The sequence below is a fragment of the Mesitornis unicolor genome, unplaced genomic scaffold (assembly GCF_000695765.1).
Source record: "Mesitornis unicolor isolate BGI_N332 unplaced genomic scaffold, ASM69576v1 scaffold37159, whole genome shotgun sequence".
Classification (NCBI taxonomy): Eukaryota; Metazoa; Chordata; class Aves; order Mesitornithiformes; family Mesitornithidae; genus Mesitornis; species Mesitornis unicolor.
In genome coordinates, this window is record NW_010205863.1 from 1,055 (window position 1) to 17,371 (window position 16,317).

At 45.8% G+C, this 16,317-nt stretch overlaps 1 protein-coding gene across 1 annotated transcript; it reads left to right on the plus strand.

Moving 5' to 3' along the window:
* Window positions 1–2,781: 2,781 nt before the first annotated feature.
* LOC104533158 (protein orai-2) lies at window positions 2,782–8,922 on the plus strand. The gene is made up of 2 exons (XM_010191569.1): window positions 2,782–3,009; window positions 8,377–8,922. The coding sequence occupies exons 1-2, from the start codon at window positions 2,782–2,784 to the stop codon at window positions 8,920–8,922; spliced, it is 774 nt and encodes a 257-aa protein (XP_010189871.1).
* Window positions 8,923–16,317: the final 7,395 nt, after the last annotated feature.

Genomic DNA, 16,317 nt, shown 5'->3' on the forward strand with positions numbered 1-16,317 from the left:
TCCCCGCCACGCTCACCGCTCTGGACGGCGCTGAGCAGATTAACAAAATCGATATGAGTAGCGCTTGCAGAGAGCTTTCTGTCTTCGGCAGTATGAAACGAAGCAGGGTCAAATTCATCAGTGGTGCAAGGGAAATGAGTAAAGAGGCAGCTGGGATGGACTTGGCTTGAGCTAGTTGTGAGGCTGAGGAAGAGGTCTCCTGAGGAAGTCCTGATTCTCCATCCAAAACTCAACAGTCCTGTGCAGTACAGCCCGGACAGATAGTTATTTCTGTAAGAATGAGCCTCCTAAACCTAATCCTAAGCAGGAACATGAAATCTCCGAAATAGCTCTCCTCTGATGTAGTTAACTGGCTGAGAAGTATTTCCAGAGTAAAACTGCTTCAGATACTGTGCGTATAAAATGCTGCTTTGGTCTTGTGTTTCAGCCCTCGGAGCCCTCCACTCAGTCCCTCCATGTCCATAGCCAGCAAGGTGAGTTTGCTTTCCTGTTAACTGCATGTTTGGGCTACATTTGTGTTTATGGATTTTATTCTGAAGTTGTTTACTTATTTGGGAACATCTTTTGAGCTGCTACAGAGTGAAAAATCATCCTTGTGGTATTTTTAGCTTATTTTTCTAAGGAAAGAAGCAGATGTGATTGGGTACTTTTGCTCTCCCTCTGTAACCTCTGAATTAATTTGTCTTTTCAATGGAATTTGTCCCAGGGGTTGACGTTTCCTACAAACAAAGTTCCTGCGCATTTTATAAAAATAAATGGCAGGGTAGAGGCCATCAGTGTCCCAGCTAAGGACAAAGCTAATAAATTCACCCCACACTATATGTTGCAGAATCCACACAGGATGTTGTCACAGGAAACAGCTTCATAATTTTGCTGCTCACACAATGTCTGTGCTCCCGTCCTCCCAGGAGGCTTGGGGAGAGATTTCTTTTTTTTCCCTTCTTCTGTAAAATAGGTGATTCTTGCCTTTTCTAGAAACCGAGCAAGCAGGGAGGTTTGACCCTGTTATTCAGTAATTGTTTTTATTGTTGTGTGAAAGTTGGGGTTGTTGATGTTTTGGGGTTGTTTGGTTGGTTGTTTTTTTCCTTTTTAATAATTTGAAAACTGCTGAGCAGTTCAGGAGCCATCCTAGAGTCCTCCAGGGGTATAATACTGGTCTTGTCAAAACCTGCTCAGAATACGTCATCTTGTGCTCTTGCTGCCACACTTATTATGTCTGAGGGGGCTGAAATCTGGAAGCCCACTATGCTCAAGAGGGACAGAGAACTTTATGATGTGCAACACTTGATTTGCTGCTACAGTCTAATCTTTGCTATCATGCCTGGAACAGCTTTGTTCCTTTTTAGCAATACCATTCAGAGTTGTGTGCAGTTGGTGTCCTTTTTATCTTTGCCACTTCCTCAAATCTCACAGCAAACGTTGGTTTATTAGCTGTCACCATGTGGCCCGAGTACGTGGAGAGCTGGGGGGATGTGGGAAGGACTGAAGCTCCTCTCAAGCAAACAGCGAGGTGCTCATGCCCTTGAGATGTGGCGCTGGGACTAATTAGTACCACACTGTGTGTGGTTCTGGGCATGCATCTCCTCCTCCTAGGAGCTGGCAGGTATTTCTAGCCAGAAGGGTCTGGTGTGGTGTGGCTCTGGTGTTTCTGCCAGCCACCACTGTGGTGGTTGGTGGTGGAATTGTGAGTGTGGGGGATTAATCAGAGAACCGTGGGCTCCATTCTTTGATAGGCTGAGTTAGACATATCTTCAGCTGTTTGTCAGAGCTGGGAAATTTTTGCTTAAAACATTTAGTGAATTCTGTTCATCAGAATCTGTTCACGGAGATCACCAGAGCTACTCAGCAGCAGCCTGGCTACACTGTGGTGTAAGGAGGGGGTGGTTTGGGCCTCGAGCTTGTCTCTGCTGGCAGCTGTGGCATTCACCACCTGAAATGGTCTTGCTGCTTTCTTACATCTTTCAGTGTAATGTCTTGAATCTGAAGATGCTGAAACTATTTGGAAGTCAGCTTGCTTTTCCCCTTGGAATTGTCTTTTCCTTTCCCTGTGCTGAGAGCCACTGGTGGAAGTAACGGAACAGGATTCTTGTCAGATGTGGCTGATAAGCGGAGTGTGAGCAGTCCAGGAAACTTAACTTCCCACTGCGGGAGCTTGGGAATTTCACTGGTTAACCCTACACAGGATTCAGCTCTATGACTATTGGGGAAGTCTTGGGGAAGAACTGTGCCTGTCTGAACTGAGCTATGATGAGCAATGGCTTAACTGAAAAAAACCTGGTTACCAAAGAAAGAGCCAAAAGTTGACTCCCTGAACATGCTAGCTGGCATTACTTCGGTACTCTACGGAGATGGACTGGGAGCCAATCTGTGATGCAGTGTGAAATTAACTGTCACCTCAAAACAAAATCGTAAGTGGGGGCCCTATCTCCAAAGTGTCTTTGTGTAAAACAGATTTTTTCATTAGCAAGGAGAAATCAAAGGGGAAAGTTGAGATGCCAGCTTCGAAATGAAAAAGATGCTGTGTAGCCTTCCTGAATTACTGCTGGAGTAGTTCCTGGGTTTACTTGTGTAATCTTTCCTAGTTCCTGTGGTCATCTTTGGCAATTACAGATGGTCGTTTCTCTGTTCTGTGCCTTGCAAGTGTGATGGTATTGGTCTATCCTTTGTCTGCTGACTGTGGGTAATTTTGTTTAAATGTAGCTTTTCCAGCTGTAAATGGTTGTCGTGTCTGCTGCCTCCTTTTGAACATGAGTATTTTGTTTCCTCAGCATTTCTCTCACCATGAGTTCTGAATTAAACGTTCCAGTGGATCCTTCCACTCCTGCTTGCTGCTCTGAACCTGGCACAAAAGGCATGGATTATCGAGACTGGGTCCGGCGCAGCTATCTGGAATTGGTCACATCAAATCACCACTCTGTTCAGGCCCTTTCATGGAGAAAGTTGTACCTGAGCCGAGCCAAACTGAAAGCTTCCAGCAGAACCTCCGCTCTGCTCTCTGGATTTGCGATGGTATGTGTCCTTTGTAGCAATGTTTTCTGGATTGTGAAGGTTTTGGTTCTCTAAAATAATTTATTAATCAGTGTTTTCGTCCTGTGAAGAAGCAGGACGTATTGTTTTCTGAAGAGGCAGGAGGCATCTCCCTGGGGGCTTCTACTTGGCTGCTGCTGGAAAGTTCGAGGCTGGCTCTCTCAAGGCAGCACAGATACATGAGCTGCCTAACAGCCCAGGCACTCCCAAGACAGCCTTTTAAAAATACTTAATCCCCTACCTGCAAGCAATCCTAAGCGCTCCACCGCCTTCCCTGAACAATACAGGACCTGGGCTCTCCTTTGGCCCTGAGGCCAGTGTTTGCTGGCTGCTTTCACATGAGGTTGCGCTTGGGCGTGGAGCTCCTCTGGGGCCCTGTGGTTGCTGTGATCCTGAACATTATCTTGATTTCTGTATGTGTTTTTTCAGGTCACAGTGCCTAAAATAAGGTGGAGGTTGGGTCACAGTCTGCCAGAGCAAAGTTTGAATAGCGTGATCGGGGAGATCGTGTTATACACTGAGGTGTGAGAAGAGGCCCTGCAACCTTGGACCTGGTGTCAAAGGACTGTAGCTTGAAGGGAGCCAAACCTGATGTATTTTTGTCAGTGCTGCCTATTGGAAATAATCCCTGGTACTTACTTTCCTCTGTGCTGTGCTTGGGTGTCATCTGCATAGGTCCAAACCATGTCAGGGAGCGAGCAAATAAACAAGATGGAGACAGTCAGCGATCCAGCGCTAGGGCCTGTCCGAGCCGTGGTGTCAGCAAGACACGGCTGTGCTGTGTTGGTGTGAGCCCCCTCATCTCTCCTCTGGTTCTTGCTTGGATTGAAACCTGTTAGGGGGAGGTTTTCTGCTCAGGAAATGTGCAGGCCTGGTTGTCAGCTGAATGCAGAGGGGCAGAGGGCACTGCCTGGATGAATGGGAGGTGATGGGAAGATGTTGCATCCTCAGGAGCTGGGGGCAAGACAGATCTCAGGAACTTTCCAGATAGCTTTCCTTGTTTTATTTTGGCTGCTTCTGCTGTATTTTTCCTCCCCCAGATCCCCCAGAATGTGAATCATCTGTAACATTACAACAGTCTGTCTGGGATGACGAAGTTGGTCACCCAAAGTAAAACTGGAAAAATGCAAGCAGGGAGTTAAGTGGGAGCAGGCTGCAGGGGAGAGAGGGTGCTTGGTTGCTTTGCAATTCCTCTCTGCTTGCTGACTGTGTGCATGTGATGCTTGTAAAAATTTTTCACGCAGCGTACGTTGGTTTGTAATCAAGCTTGTGCACGCTGAAATGACAGAAGGTGCCTCCTTGTTTTGAGAAAGTTGAGTGCTTTCCTGTAGATTTCTTTCACTCAGAAGCTTTCTTACTTTAAAAAGCAGCTCATGTGCTTGCCCTTCATGCTGCTGGGTTACTTGACTTCTGTGTTAGTCATTTGTGACTGTACTCCTAAACATGGTTAAACTAACGTTTTGTGGTGGTGTGAACTCTTGCGTTATTTGGGCAGCGTGGTTACACAAGCAGGTGCCTGTGCTGTCGCTGGCATCACTGGGCCTCGGGGGGTTTGCAGCCCACCCACACTGCAGGGCTGAACCAAAGCGTGCTTCTCAACTTGCACAGAAGAAAGTTGCTGTAAAACCTCAGCAAACACACAAAATAAACCGTTTGACTTCTCCTTAAGATGTTTGAAACACAAACCAAATATACAGGTGTGAGTAATGTTAATTATAGATTACCAGCTTAACATAATAAGTATTAAAATCAGTAATTGTTGGAAATCAAGATTTTTGCAATGAGGAACTGGCAAGCTTTTTCTCAGCTGATCATACTGGGCCTTCCAGTGAAAGCTGCGGTATCTGTTCCTGCTGGGCTATTTCTCCACTGGTAATTTGGCAGGCAGGTATTCAGTACATGGATGTTTGCTCTCTAATAAGAGCATCTATTTGGCTGTTGATGAAAGTAGAGAAGTTATTTAGAGTTAAATAATTTCCCTGCAGCTCTGTGTGCATTTAACTACATAAACAAATGTCTTACAGGGCTTGGCTATTGCTTTATTTACTTCCCTGTCAGTGTGTTTGACTCAAGCTAGTTCCATATTGGGTGAAAATTATTACAAGCGGATGGATATTTAATCAGTAGGCAATGGCTTTAGTCCAGCTCCTTTTGGACAGGCTGCAGAATAATGAGAACCTTCCTCATTACTCATTGCTATCTTTGGTATTTCTGGCAGAATTGGGCAGATCAGGAGGATGTGGGTCCTTTTCAGCTCCAGGTCTGTTTGGAGGTGGGCTGTAGGGCTACTGTGTTTGCCCCAGGGAGGCTGCAGATGGAGCAGATTTAGAGGGAGGTTAGAAAGCCTCCTTAATTACTTTCCTGATGAAAATAAGAGCTATTGCTGCTAATCGGTCTTCCCAATACTTGTCCAATTGCTACAGGATATGCATTTGATTAAAAAAAAATATTCAACAGATCTACTGGACTGATTGTTTTTACAGGCTGCCAGACCATCTGTGTGAATGTAACGTGGTTTACGTGAAGCCATTTGTCATCCTTTTGCCTGATACTATCTGTCCTGGTTTAAATTTCTGAAGATGAGCAGCATCTTTGTTGTTGGCAATCTGGGCTATACTGGTCTTAAACTTCCCTCCCCCACACTTAATTGCATGTAATTTAACTGCAGTTTAATTCTAAAATGTTCTGAGCACATGGTCCTTCAGCAAACCTGTGAGTGCAGAGTTCAACAGCTTAAAGTTCTCAAGCTTAAAATTAAGCCTATGCCGAAATATTCTGCGGAGTGCTTAGTGCCTTGCAAAGTCAAGCCCTTGTCCCCTTGGCTTTTGGGAAGACATTAAAATAAAGGGGACTGTTTTCATGGAAGAGCATAATTGTATCAAACATGACACATTAATAGTTTTACAGACTAGGCAGCATATTTAATGATTTTTAAATGGGTTATGTCAGCTTGTCCTCTTTTTCTTATCCTGGTCAGAGGTTGACATGACAGTCTGTACGGGGTAAAGCTGTAAGAGCTCACCCACCTTTCCACTACTTGTTCGGCTTAAACGAACTGTTCTGCCTTGCTGCCCTATCTGAATTGTTGATGTTTTTCCCTGAAATACCTCTTACTGAGCCATCAGTCAGTGTTAAAAATTGATTGCATTGCACAGCTGAAGCTAGCCCTAGGGAATAGGTTAGTCTGCGAGGAAACATGCAATTAGCTGAAGAGTGCTGCTCATGTGAAGGATAACAGGTAGAAATGGATATGTTGACATTAGTCAGGCTTTCAGCTCTAATATAAAGCTATAAATTGAATATGCAGCTACAATTCCTGTTCAGCTTTTGCTGAATCCTATATCTCTGGGTATTACAGCACCCAAAAATGAATGTTATACCTCCAGCTTTTCCTGGCTGATAGAGTGTGACTGGCAATCACAATACTGTACAAATTCATTGTGCAAAACAGTGCAGCAGAGAGGAAGTCTGATCTCCTTTTTGAATCAATATAAGGGGAACTGCAAAAACAACACAGGCAAGACAATGTGTAATATGTTTCAATTAAATTGACCCTGTAATAGATGGTGAAGCCAATCCTGTGTTGTTATTTTCTCCACTATATGACAAGGACTGCTGTAAACTGCAAACAGGAAACTCTAAAAAACAACCAAAAAAGGTAAAAACTGCAAATGTTCATGATCAGAACAAAAGTCTGGGAATGTCCAAGAACTGCCACAATATTTTTGCTCTCTCTAATATCCTAAATAGTTGATGTAGGTATAAAATCTGGACTTGTAGAGACTGATCATTTGCTGCCCTGAACACACGTGTTATGTCTTGGTTGCTACTAAATGTGTTCAGACTTGACTCCTTATTCAGGCTGCTGGTGATTTCAGAGTAAATGCAGGTAAGGCAGCAGTCATGCCAACACAGGCACTTGCTTCCATCCCCTTTAATCCTTTTCAGGGTTACCCACAGGGAGAACATGAGCATAGCCCTAATCTTCCAGTGCCTAAATTATATTGTTAAGGAATGCCAGAGCAAATGGTGCAGATTTTTATACAGAGCCTGAAATGGCTGCTCAGCAGTGGTCTTATGCAAAGTCTGGATAAAGTATTGATGAGTCTGTTCTGCAGAAAACATCTCCTCCTCAGAACTGAGCTGCTTGTTTGGACTTTGTCTTCTCCTGATGGTCTTGAGATGCACTGCCCTGAGCACGCATCCAGCATCAGCTCCTCCTTTCCCTAACGCATGCAGGAAGCTGTGCCACGCTGGATCACCAGAGGTTTTGCCCGCTGCCAGACAAGTTAGAATCTCTGCAGAACACGAAGTGCAGCTGCAGATCCCAGCAGGTCTCTAGAGAGTTACGAGGGAGGAATCTTTGATAATCTTGTCCACTTCTCTCAGCACAAGGTTTCTGCAGCCCTTTCAGGGATGCCACGCAGCAGCACTGTTTTACTTCACAGGTACTTGAAGTAATTTTACAAATTCTTATGCTAAGCCAGTTAACAGTCCTGTACTAGGAGTCCAGTTCTGATCTTGGGAGCACCCCTTGCTCTCTTGTGCTTATTTTGCTTGTTAAGCTTTATTTGATTAAAGAAAAATAGACAGCTTTAGAGTCTTGCTGTATGATAGCTCTTGTTTGGAGAAAGCAGACTCCTATCTGAGTTGTTGAGCACACCCATAAGCCAGTAGCTGTACACTTCTGCTGAGTGTATCAGTAAGTTATTAACTCTCAAGGGAGAAATTTGAGGATATAAATAACTTGTATCTGGGCATATTTGTAACAAAAACAAATGTATGATGTTCTGAGAATAGAAGGCAGCTATTTTTAATGGCATCATCTTAAGATGTACAGTGGCTTGCATGCTTCCCATAGGGGGCAGTGAAACTTTGCTGGCTGCTGGCCAGAAGGGCTGCTTGCTTTTGCTTTTCTTTACGCGCCTGAAGTCGAAACTTCCTGCACTGCAGCCGCAAGTGGTGAGCGGAAGGAGAAGGTGTGATGGGCGGGCGGGCTAGCAGGCTGTCAGCTCTCTCCGAGCTCCACTTGTTGTCTAATGAGTTCCTTCTGTTGTGTGTTGGGTTTGATGCAGTTCATATGGCTCACGGTTGCAAGGAGAGATGTGTTCTTTCAGTAAACTACAGTGCGGAAACAAATGTGTAAGCTTTCAGAAAGGCCAAGCTGCAGCCCGTGTGTACGTCTTCGTGGGAAACAGGAATGATCCATCTAGGCTGCTATTCTAAAACACACTTGACTGTGTAGCTGACCTTAGTTGCTCTTCCTGAATAAAGATGCTTTCTGGGATGTAAACTTTGAAAAGAGGAAAACTAGCAGCTGTTGACAAACCTTTTGTTCTTTCCCTCCAGGTTGCCATGGTGGAGGTGCAGCTGGAGGTGCAGTACAAGTATCCCCAGATGCTGCTGATTGCTTTCAGTGCCTGCACAACAGTGCTCGTGGCAGTTCATCTCTTTGCGCTTCTCATCAGCACCTGCATTCTGCCGAACGTGGAAGCAGTGAGCAACATCCACAACCTGAACTCCATCAGCGAGTCCCCGCATGAGCGCATGCATCCCTACATCGAGCTGGCGTGGGGCTTCTCCACCGTCTTGGGGATCCTCCTTTTCCTTGCGGAAGTCGTGCTTCTGTGCTGGATAAAATTTCTGCCTGTGGGATCCATCCTGAAAAATGAGACCACCAGTGTGGAGAAACCCAGTGGCCATGCGGGTTGGCAGTCAGCGCTGGTCTCCACCATCATCATGGTCCCAGTGGGTCTGATTTTTGTCGTCTTCACCATTCACTTCTACCGCTCTTTAGTGCGGCACAAAACGGAGCGCCACAACCGAGAGATCGAAGAGCTTCACAAACTGAAAGTGCAGTTAGACGGGCATGACAGAGGCATGCAGGTAGTGTGACAGAGAGGCAGCGGCTGCTTCCAGCAAATCCGCTCAGCTAAGGCTTAGAGCAAAATACCTGTTTTGCTAGTTGGTGAGACACACCAGTGATGGATTGTGTTGAGGCTTAAATATGTAAACGCTAATTGCCTGCCATATATAGCTGTGGGTTCTAGTGCTGTTTCAGATGCTGGGGTCTCTGGCCTGTTTCTGGTCCTACACACTTTTGTAGTTAAGTTGGCACTGCCATGGAGTTCAAGGTCAAAACTTTATCTACCTTGACATCAGTACAGGGAGCCAAAAATCTGTATTTTTTACAAATGCAATAGTTTGTTGCCAACAGTAAAACTGCATCAGCTGTCCAAAAAGCCAGTGTGTGTGTAGGACCTCTCTTATATGTCAGAACTCCCTGGCTGTCAGTGCAGCAGCAATTAACTGGCAGCTCGTTTTTAGAGCTAAGCTGGTTAATGAGGGTATCTGCAGCTGACATGAGGACATCCAGGAAAGCACAATAGAAACTGTGAGTGTTGATCACCTTTGTTCCAAAGCAAGTGTTCCATAAAGACATAACCAGAAAGAAATCAGCCTTAGCTTCTATGTTTGTTTGTTGTTGGTTTTGGTTTTTTTTTATCTTGATATTCCTTGCTATATTTTTACAACTAGGGGGGTAGGATTTTGAATTGCAGGAGGCTGGGAAGTTCTGTCATACTTTCTTCAGCAGCATCAATTGAATGAATGCCAAGATCATGTGTTTTTTTCCCAGTGAGAGGCAAGAGTGCCTAGGGAAGGCTTACAGGTGTTTTAGTTTTAACAAGGACATTCTTAAAACAGAACAGTGACAGGGAATTTAATGAGACAAAACTCTGAAGGACTAGAAAAGTAAGTTTCAAGGAGGTAGAGAGTGACAGCATATAGCATATTGTAGATATCTATCACTGTGTCATCTTCATTTATGTATTGTTACAATGGCTTTGCCTGGTTTGCTGGAGAGAACAAGCCCCGATCCTGCATATTTCATCAGTTGTTTGGGTTTTTTTGTCAGCTGTAGCATTTGTCTATCAAAAATGAACACTTCTCTTCCACCAGAGCAGGCAACTCCTCTGGTGGAACCTGGGGCTGTACTGGCAAGTCTGATGGAGCTGGATCCGTCAGAAGAGCTGTGTGCCATTAAAGAGCTATTGCATTTCATTTGGGCTGACAGGTTTTTTCAGCGGTAGAGAAAATGACATTTGTACATTTGTACTTTTGTATTCCTTAGCAAGGGAAGCTTCTAAATTCTGTAGCATACTTCTGTAACATAGTAACTTCGTACGGTAACTTTGTGAAGGGAAGCGAGGTTGTTGCAATCATCAGTAAGGGAAAGTAGGGCTTTCTGCCACACAGGGCTGAAAGAAGGCTAAGCACATTTTCTTGGCCCTGATCCTGTGCCAATTTCCTGTTCTGCACTCAAACACTGCAGTTTCGGAGTCTCCCAGACCTTATAGGTTTCTGAAATCATTAAGGATGTTTGTAATGTTCTATTTAACCCTGGTCCCTTATTCCACAGGGATTTGAGAAATCTAATGGCAGTGTATTACTCGTCAGCTTCCCAGAATGGAGAGTACATGCAAATCCCAGTGCAGCCGGGTGAGACTATCCCTGTATTCCTCTCTGGCAAGGGCCTTGGGAACCCAACTCTAATCTCTTGTGTTTCCATGCAAGTTGGAGCATTGCTGAACAAGTTGCTTAGCACTGTGTCTGTGGCTTTCATCTGTTGTTCTTGTTGCAGTTGGCATGTACCATATTGGCTGATGTGCAGTGAAGAAAATAGGCTTTGTGTGCTAAATGACTGGTCTGTACCTATGCGCTTATGCAAAAAATGAGTGTCCTCCAGGAAGTGGGTGGTCGTGAGATTCATATGATCTCCCCAGGAGTCTGCCCTCTCTCCCTCCTCTTTTTACCATAATAAAAATTTAAAGATTTATACAACAAAATCAGAGTTGAGTTTTCTGCCAAGCATTACACATGTAGGCTCTTCTACCAACAAAATTTCTATTGTGAGGTCAGAGCCAGATCAGATAGGATGAATCTCTTATCTGTACTTTGCAATCTCCTTTAACATTAGTAATAGGCCTCTGAGTGCTGTGGAGCTCAGGAGATTGTTGAGGGAAGTGTTGAGCCATTTTGGCAATTAAAAAAAACCTCAACCAATTTCACAGTGTGCATACAGTGCTGCAAAAGCAATGCAGTTCATTTGGAAACAGCCAAAATGTTAATGTATTTCTTTGCAAACATGATAAACTTCAGCAAATGGAGAAATGCAGCAGAAACAGTGCTTTGATTTTACAGAATAACTTTGTGAGGCTTTGGTGGGGTCAGGTTCAAGATAAGTCTCAAGGCAGCGCATGTGTGACTGGAGCTGGATTACCTTACCTCAGCAGGGAGTCTGAGGTATGGTTTGAGATGGTACCCCAAGGGCAAATGCACTTAAAACAGAATAATGATGTGCTTTCCCATACTTTGTTTCTTGTGTCTCTCTGGGTATCGTCTTCTCCCTTCCGTGAGAAGCCCATGGGATTTATTTTTGCTCTTTGACTCTGGCATCTCTCATGGCACTACCCATCGCCTTTGTGCTGCAACTCATAGAATGATAGAGCCATAGAATGGTTTGAGTTGGAAGAGACCTTAAAGCTCCCCCAGTCCAACCCCTGCCATGGGCAGGGACACCTCCCACCAGCACAGGCTGCTCAAAGCCCCGTCCAACCTGGCCTTGAACACTGCCAGGGAGGGGACACCCACAGCTTCCCTGGGCAACCTGGGCCAGGGCCTCACCACCCTCACAGTCAAGAATTTCTTTGTAACATCTACTCTAAATCTACCCTCTTCCAGTTTAAAACCATCCCCCCTTGTTCTATTGCTACCTGCCCTTGTAAAAATTCCCTCCCCAGCTTTCCTGTAGGACCCCTTCAGGAACTGGAAGGCTGCAATAAGGTCTCCCTGGAGCCTTCTCTTCTCCAGGCTGAACAGCCCCAACTCTGTCGATCAACTCCTCTTCTTTCTCAACAACAGCATTTCCTTTTCTTGCTCCTGCCTCTCTTCCTCCAACTTCTTTACATTTTCACGCTGTTGGGTCCAGACTTGTGTTGTGGAAGGATTGCCTGTGGTATCAGCCATGGTTGTTCATCTGTAAAGGAGTAGGGACATTGTACTTGTTCAGATGGGCGTTTCTGTGCTACAGTGCCAGAAAATCCTCCTGGCTTCTGCTGCTGCCCCCATGGTTGTCAGCAGGATTCCCATCAGTCAAGTGTGGAGATGCCTGCCTTTCCTCACCATCTCTGGTGTCCCTGCGGGGCTGGCAGCATGCTGTGTCACATCTGGGTTTGCCTGGTCACGTCTGTCCTGTGCTGTCACTTCCCTGTCATTGCTGGTGTATCTGTCGTTGCTGGCATCTCCCAGGTTTTGTGTGGCTCTGTTTCTGTGGTGCCTGCACAGGGATGCTTCTCCCAAGGATTGCACCCTGGGGCTGGGGATGTGCATCAAGGATCTCTCCTGACAAGTGTGTTTAGCTTTCTGTACCAGCCTTGGGCCCTGGGCTGCTGTCATTTGGGGTGGCTGTTGCCCTAATTCTGAGGTCCCTTGAGCTGCAAATTTCTGGACCAGTTCTTGCCTTGTTTGGGCCATTTCTCCAGTTTCTGCAGTAGGGCTCACCTTGGCTTGCTGCAGGGGATAGCCATGATCTCACTCCAGGGTCCCGAGTCCTCCTTCAGACTTTTTTTTACAGTTCTTGATTGGTAGAAAAATGCCTCTGCAGGCTCCAGTGCTGGAGGGACCCTGCCCACCTGCTGTAAAGTGGGGAAGAAGCTGTCAAGGACAGGGGTACAGCTCTGCTTTGTGTCATTACTGGGTGCCTGCCTTGGTTTATGAGGTGACTCCTTTCATTCCTTGCCTTGTGAGCAGGAGTCAAGACCGGGCATGAATGTGAGCTGGAGAGAGCTGTTGGTGCTGGAGCAGTACTGGGGTTTGCTGTGGCAGCTCTTAATCTGCAAGCTCCCTATTTTTAACGTCGCCCTGGGGCAGGCCTGGCTCTGGTAGCTGCTGCCCTGTTGTTTTGGTGGATATGTGACTCCTGGGGAGGCTTCATGGGCAGGGGAGATGGAGTAGATGTTGGATTTGACCGCCTGGGCCTGACCCACGTGACGGATGAAAGTGATACTGTGTGAGAGCCCCGGGTGGAGTGTGCTCTGCGGTAAGCACTCAAATATGTGGAAGTGTTTATAGAGAGCTGGTGGGGTGGGTGCAGCTGCAGAGTGAACATCCTTTGAGTCCCTGGTGCTGGGACTCGGGGATGGGCAGTCCCAGCTTGCCATGGGGATGGTTGTGCTGGGCTCGAGTACGGAGATGCATCTGTGGGGGGTATCTGGCTGGTTGGGGGACGGGTTGCTCGCACTTCACATTCTCCTCTTGCCTTTCCATGGCTTTCCATGGGACTTCATAATGTCCTTTTAAAACTAACAAACAAATGGCCTTTAAGTTTCCCTGCTGCTGTAGCTGCGTTATCGTCTAAATCTTCTTGTGTCTACTTTTTAAGACAGCTTCCTCAATAAACCCCGCCTAAGCTGCAACCTCAAATTCAGATTCTTGTACAACTGTGCCAGTGTGGTTATTTTCTGATTGACTTCCTGCAGGCAGTCTCCTCTGTACCCATTTCAAACAAAGGGGTTTTGGTAATTGGCTAAACTTGGAAAGCATTCCTGTGAATACCTGTGTGTACGACTGGGAGCTTGCCTTCTGCCTAGGGTTGTAAGAACGAGTGCTAAGTGCTAGGAGAAAAAAAAACTGATCTCTGTATTTTAGCTTTGCCTGTTCTTGTGTTACCTCTGCATGAACAATATTTAATGTAGAACAACGTATGTGTCTCAGTTATTGTCCAGCTATGTGAGAGAAACTGGATAAACTTGCTGAGTTTTATGCTTCTTGCTGATTTCACTGATTTTTTTGAAAGGCAGCTCAAGTCCTCCAGCACCCTCTATGGGCTAACTTGGGTTTTGCCTTTTTTTTAAAAAAGCTTGGTCAGATATTATCCCTCTCCTTTTAAAATACACAAGTAGATAACAATTAGATGTGCTTCCTCTTAATGAGGGCCTGGTTCTTGGCCTGTGTTTTACAAGTGCTAATCTTGGTTAAGGAGATAAGCAGCTGTGATAGGAATTCCTATAACGTGAAGACTGTTAAAGTTAGTCTTCCGTTAACAATGTGGCCAAAATTACTTTGAAGAGCTAATTAATTAAGATTAACACCTCTTTATACTTTTTTTGCAGATTTCTATGATACTTGACAGTCCAAACTAATTGTTAATGTTCTGCAGTGCTGCAATTCTGGCTTTTTAGGAAAGAACATCCATCAAGTTTTAGAAAGTAGTACAGAACAGATGGGTGTGTAACTGCATTTTGATCTAAGATGACCAAGAGGCTGTTTAGCAGGTGAAAAATGTCAGAAGATGGACAGAGCAATGACTGTGTAGTGGCTAGGTTAAGTTTTAAACTTCAGAAACATCTAGACAAAGCCCTTAGTTTTGGCTCAGTATTTAATTATTTGCATTTTTTCAAATTTAATATATCAACTAGGAAAAGCTGGAATTTTCTGGCAAGAATGGCTGCTTCCCGTATAGTTTAATTCAAGGCAGAAAAATTGAGCTAACAAGTGCAGAGCACAAAATGAACTAATACTGCGTATCTTGTTATTGTGGCACTCTGATTCATCAGAAGCCATCATCTGCTTTCACTGCAGAGAGAATGAAACAGCAGGTACACGCTGAAAGTATTTTTAACAAGCTGAGAGCACAATACAAATCTAACAGGGAGCATTGGAAATAAGGGCCAAACATTAATGGAAATACTTGACTGCCGCAGTTTGCTGAGCAAAGAGCAGATTGCTGGAGAGGTTCAGTACTGGAAGGGTGATGAGGATACGGGCTCAACGCTTGCTTTATCTATGAGAACCTGCCCTGGGTTTCCTCCCATAGTGTGGCTTTGTGCTGAGCTCCAGGGGGCTGCCAGCTGTGTCCTGCTTGGCCGAAGGTCCTGTACTCCGACTGAAGAACCGGGCCAGACCTCCACAGCCTGGGAAGACACAGGGAAATGAAATGCCTGAGTTCAGAAGAGGTCTGACTGGGACTGAGTTGTCCAAGCTCCAGCTTATCTATTTTGCTTCCTGAGGCCTCTTACATCTAAGCTATAAGATGCCAGATGGGGTGGGGCAGTGGGTGCCTCTGCCTCTCCTGTTCTGGGCTCCATTCCCTTTGCCCTAATTTGCTTTCTGTGAAGTTCCTCCACTTGCTAGCTGTGCTCCCCAGCTCCTTGCAGTATCAGGCACATTTTTTGCTCTGTCTTGGCAATTCCCTTTCCCTTTACTAACTGCCCCTTGTGCAGCTCGCTGTGACACCCATCCTCATTTCTGAGGGGCCTGGAGCACATTTAGCGTAGCATCAGCAAGAAAGAGGAGACTTTTAGCTCTCCTTGCAGTGTTAGCTCGTGAAATGAAGGTGCAATCAAAAGTTCAGCACAGTGTGAGAGACCCACCCAACTGTCCGTAGGCAGGCATGACTGAACATAGGCCAGAGACAGCACAGAAACAGCAGCTCTGAGCCAAAGGCAAGGCTGGTTCAGAGCAATGCAAAACTATGGCTTAAAGGCCCCACAATCCAAACATAGTGGAGGCTGCTGGGGAGACTGAGGCAGCACAACAACAAAAGGGAGGGAATTTCTGCATTTGCCCAAAACACTCAGCATCTCAGTCTCTGTGCAGTAGGGATCAAAGAGCAAAGGCTGCCTCTGTGCTGCTGAATCCTGTTGTATGTTGAATTATGTGAAGAGATGCTCATGGAAAGGGGAGAAGAGGGATTGCCAGCCCTGTGTACTCCATCCTTCCTAAGGCTGCACTGGGTCTTGTTCTCCAGGGCTGACTCTACTCTGCTTTCCCTCTAGCAAGGCCCATCCTTGTTTTCAACTCCTGGTCTCATGCAGATCCCAAAAGAGGGAAAAAATTACTGCTACTCCCTCCATCAGCTGCAGTGCAAACATTGCTTTGCTGGTTGGAGGACGCCCCGCACAGAGGCAGGCTCTCAGGAGCGGCCCAGCCTCTCACCCTGCGTGCTCTCTGCCTGCTGCTGGGAGAGGAGGGCTCTGCCATGGCCGTGGAGCAGGACGCTGGAAGCACCATGGTGTCTGGCACAACAATGCAGCCCTTGGTGCCAACAGCAGAACAGAAGAGAGCAGTTACAGGCATGCAACTAGGCCCATGCTGAGCACAAGGAGCCTGCTGCAGCACGCTGAGGACTTGATCAAACACCCTGCAAAGCAATTCAGCCTGTACACCTCTGTTGGCCATCATGTTTGAGATGTTTATGAGTGTACCTATAATTTACAACAAATAAGAGTA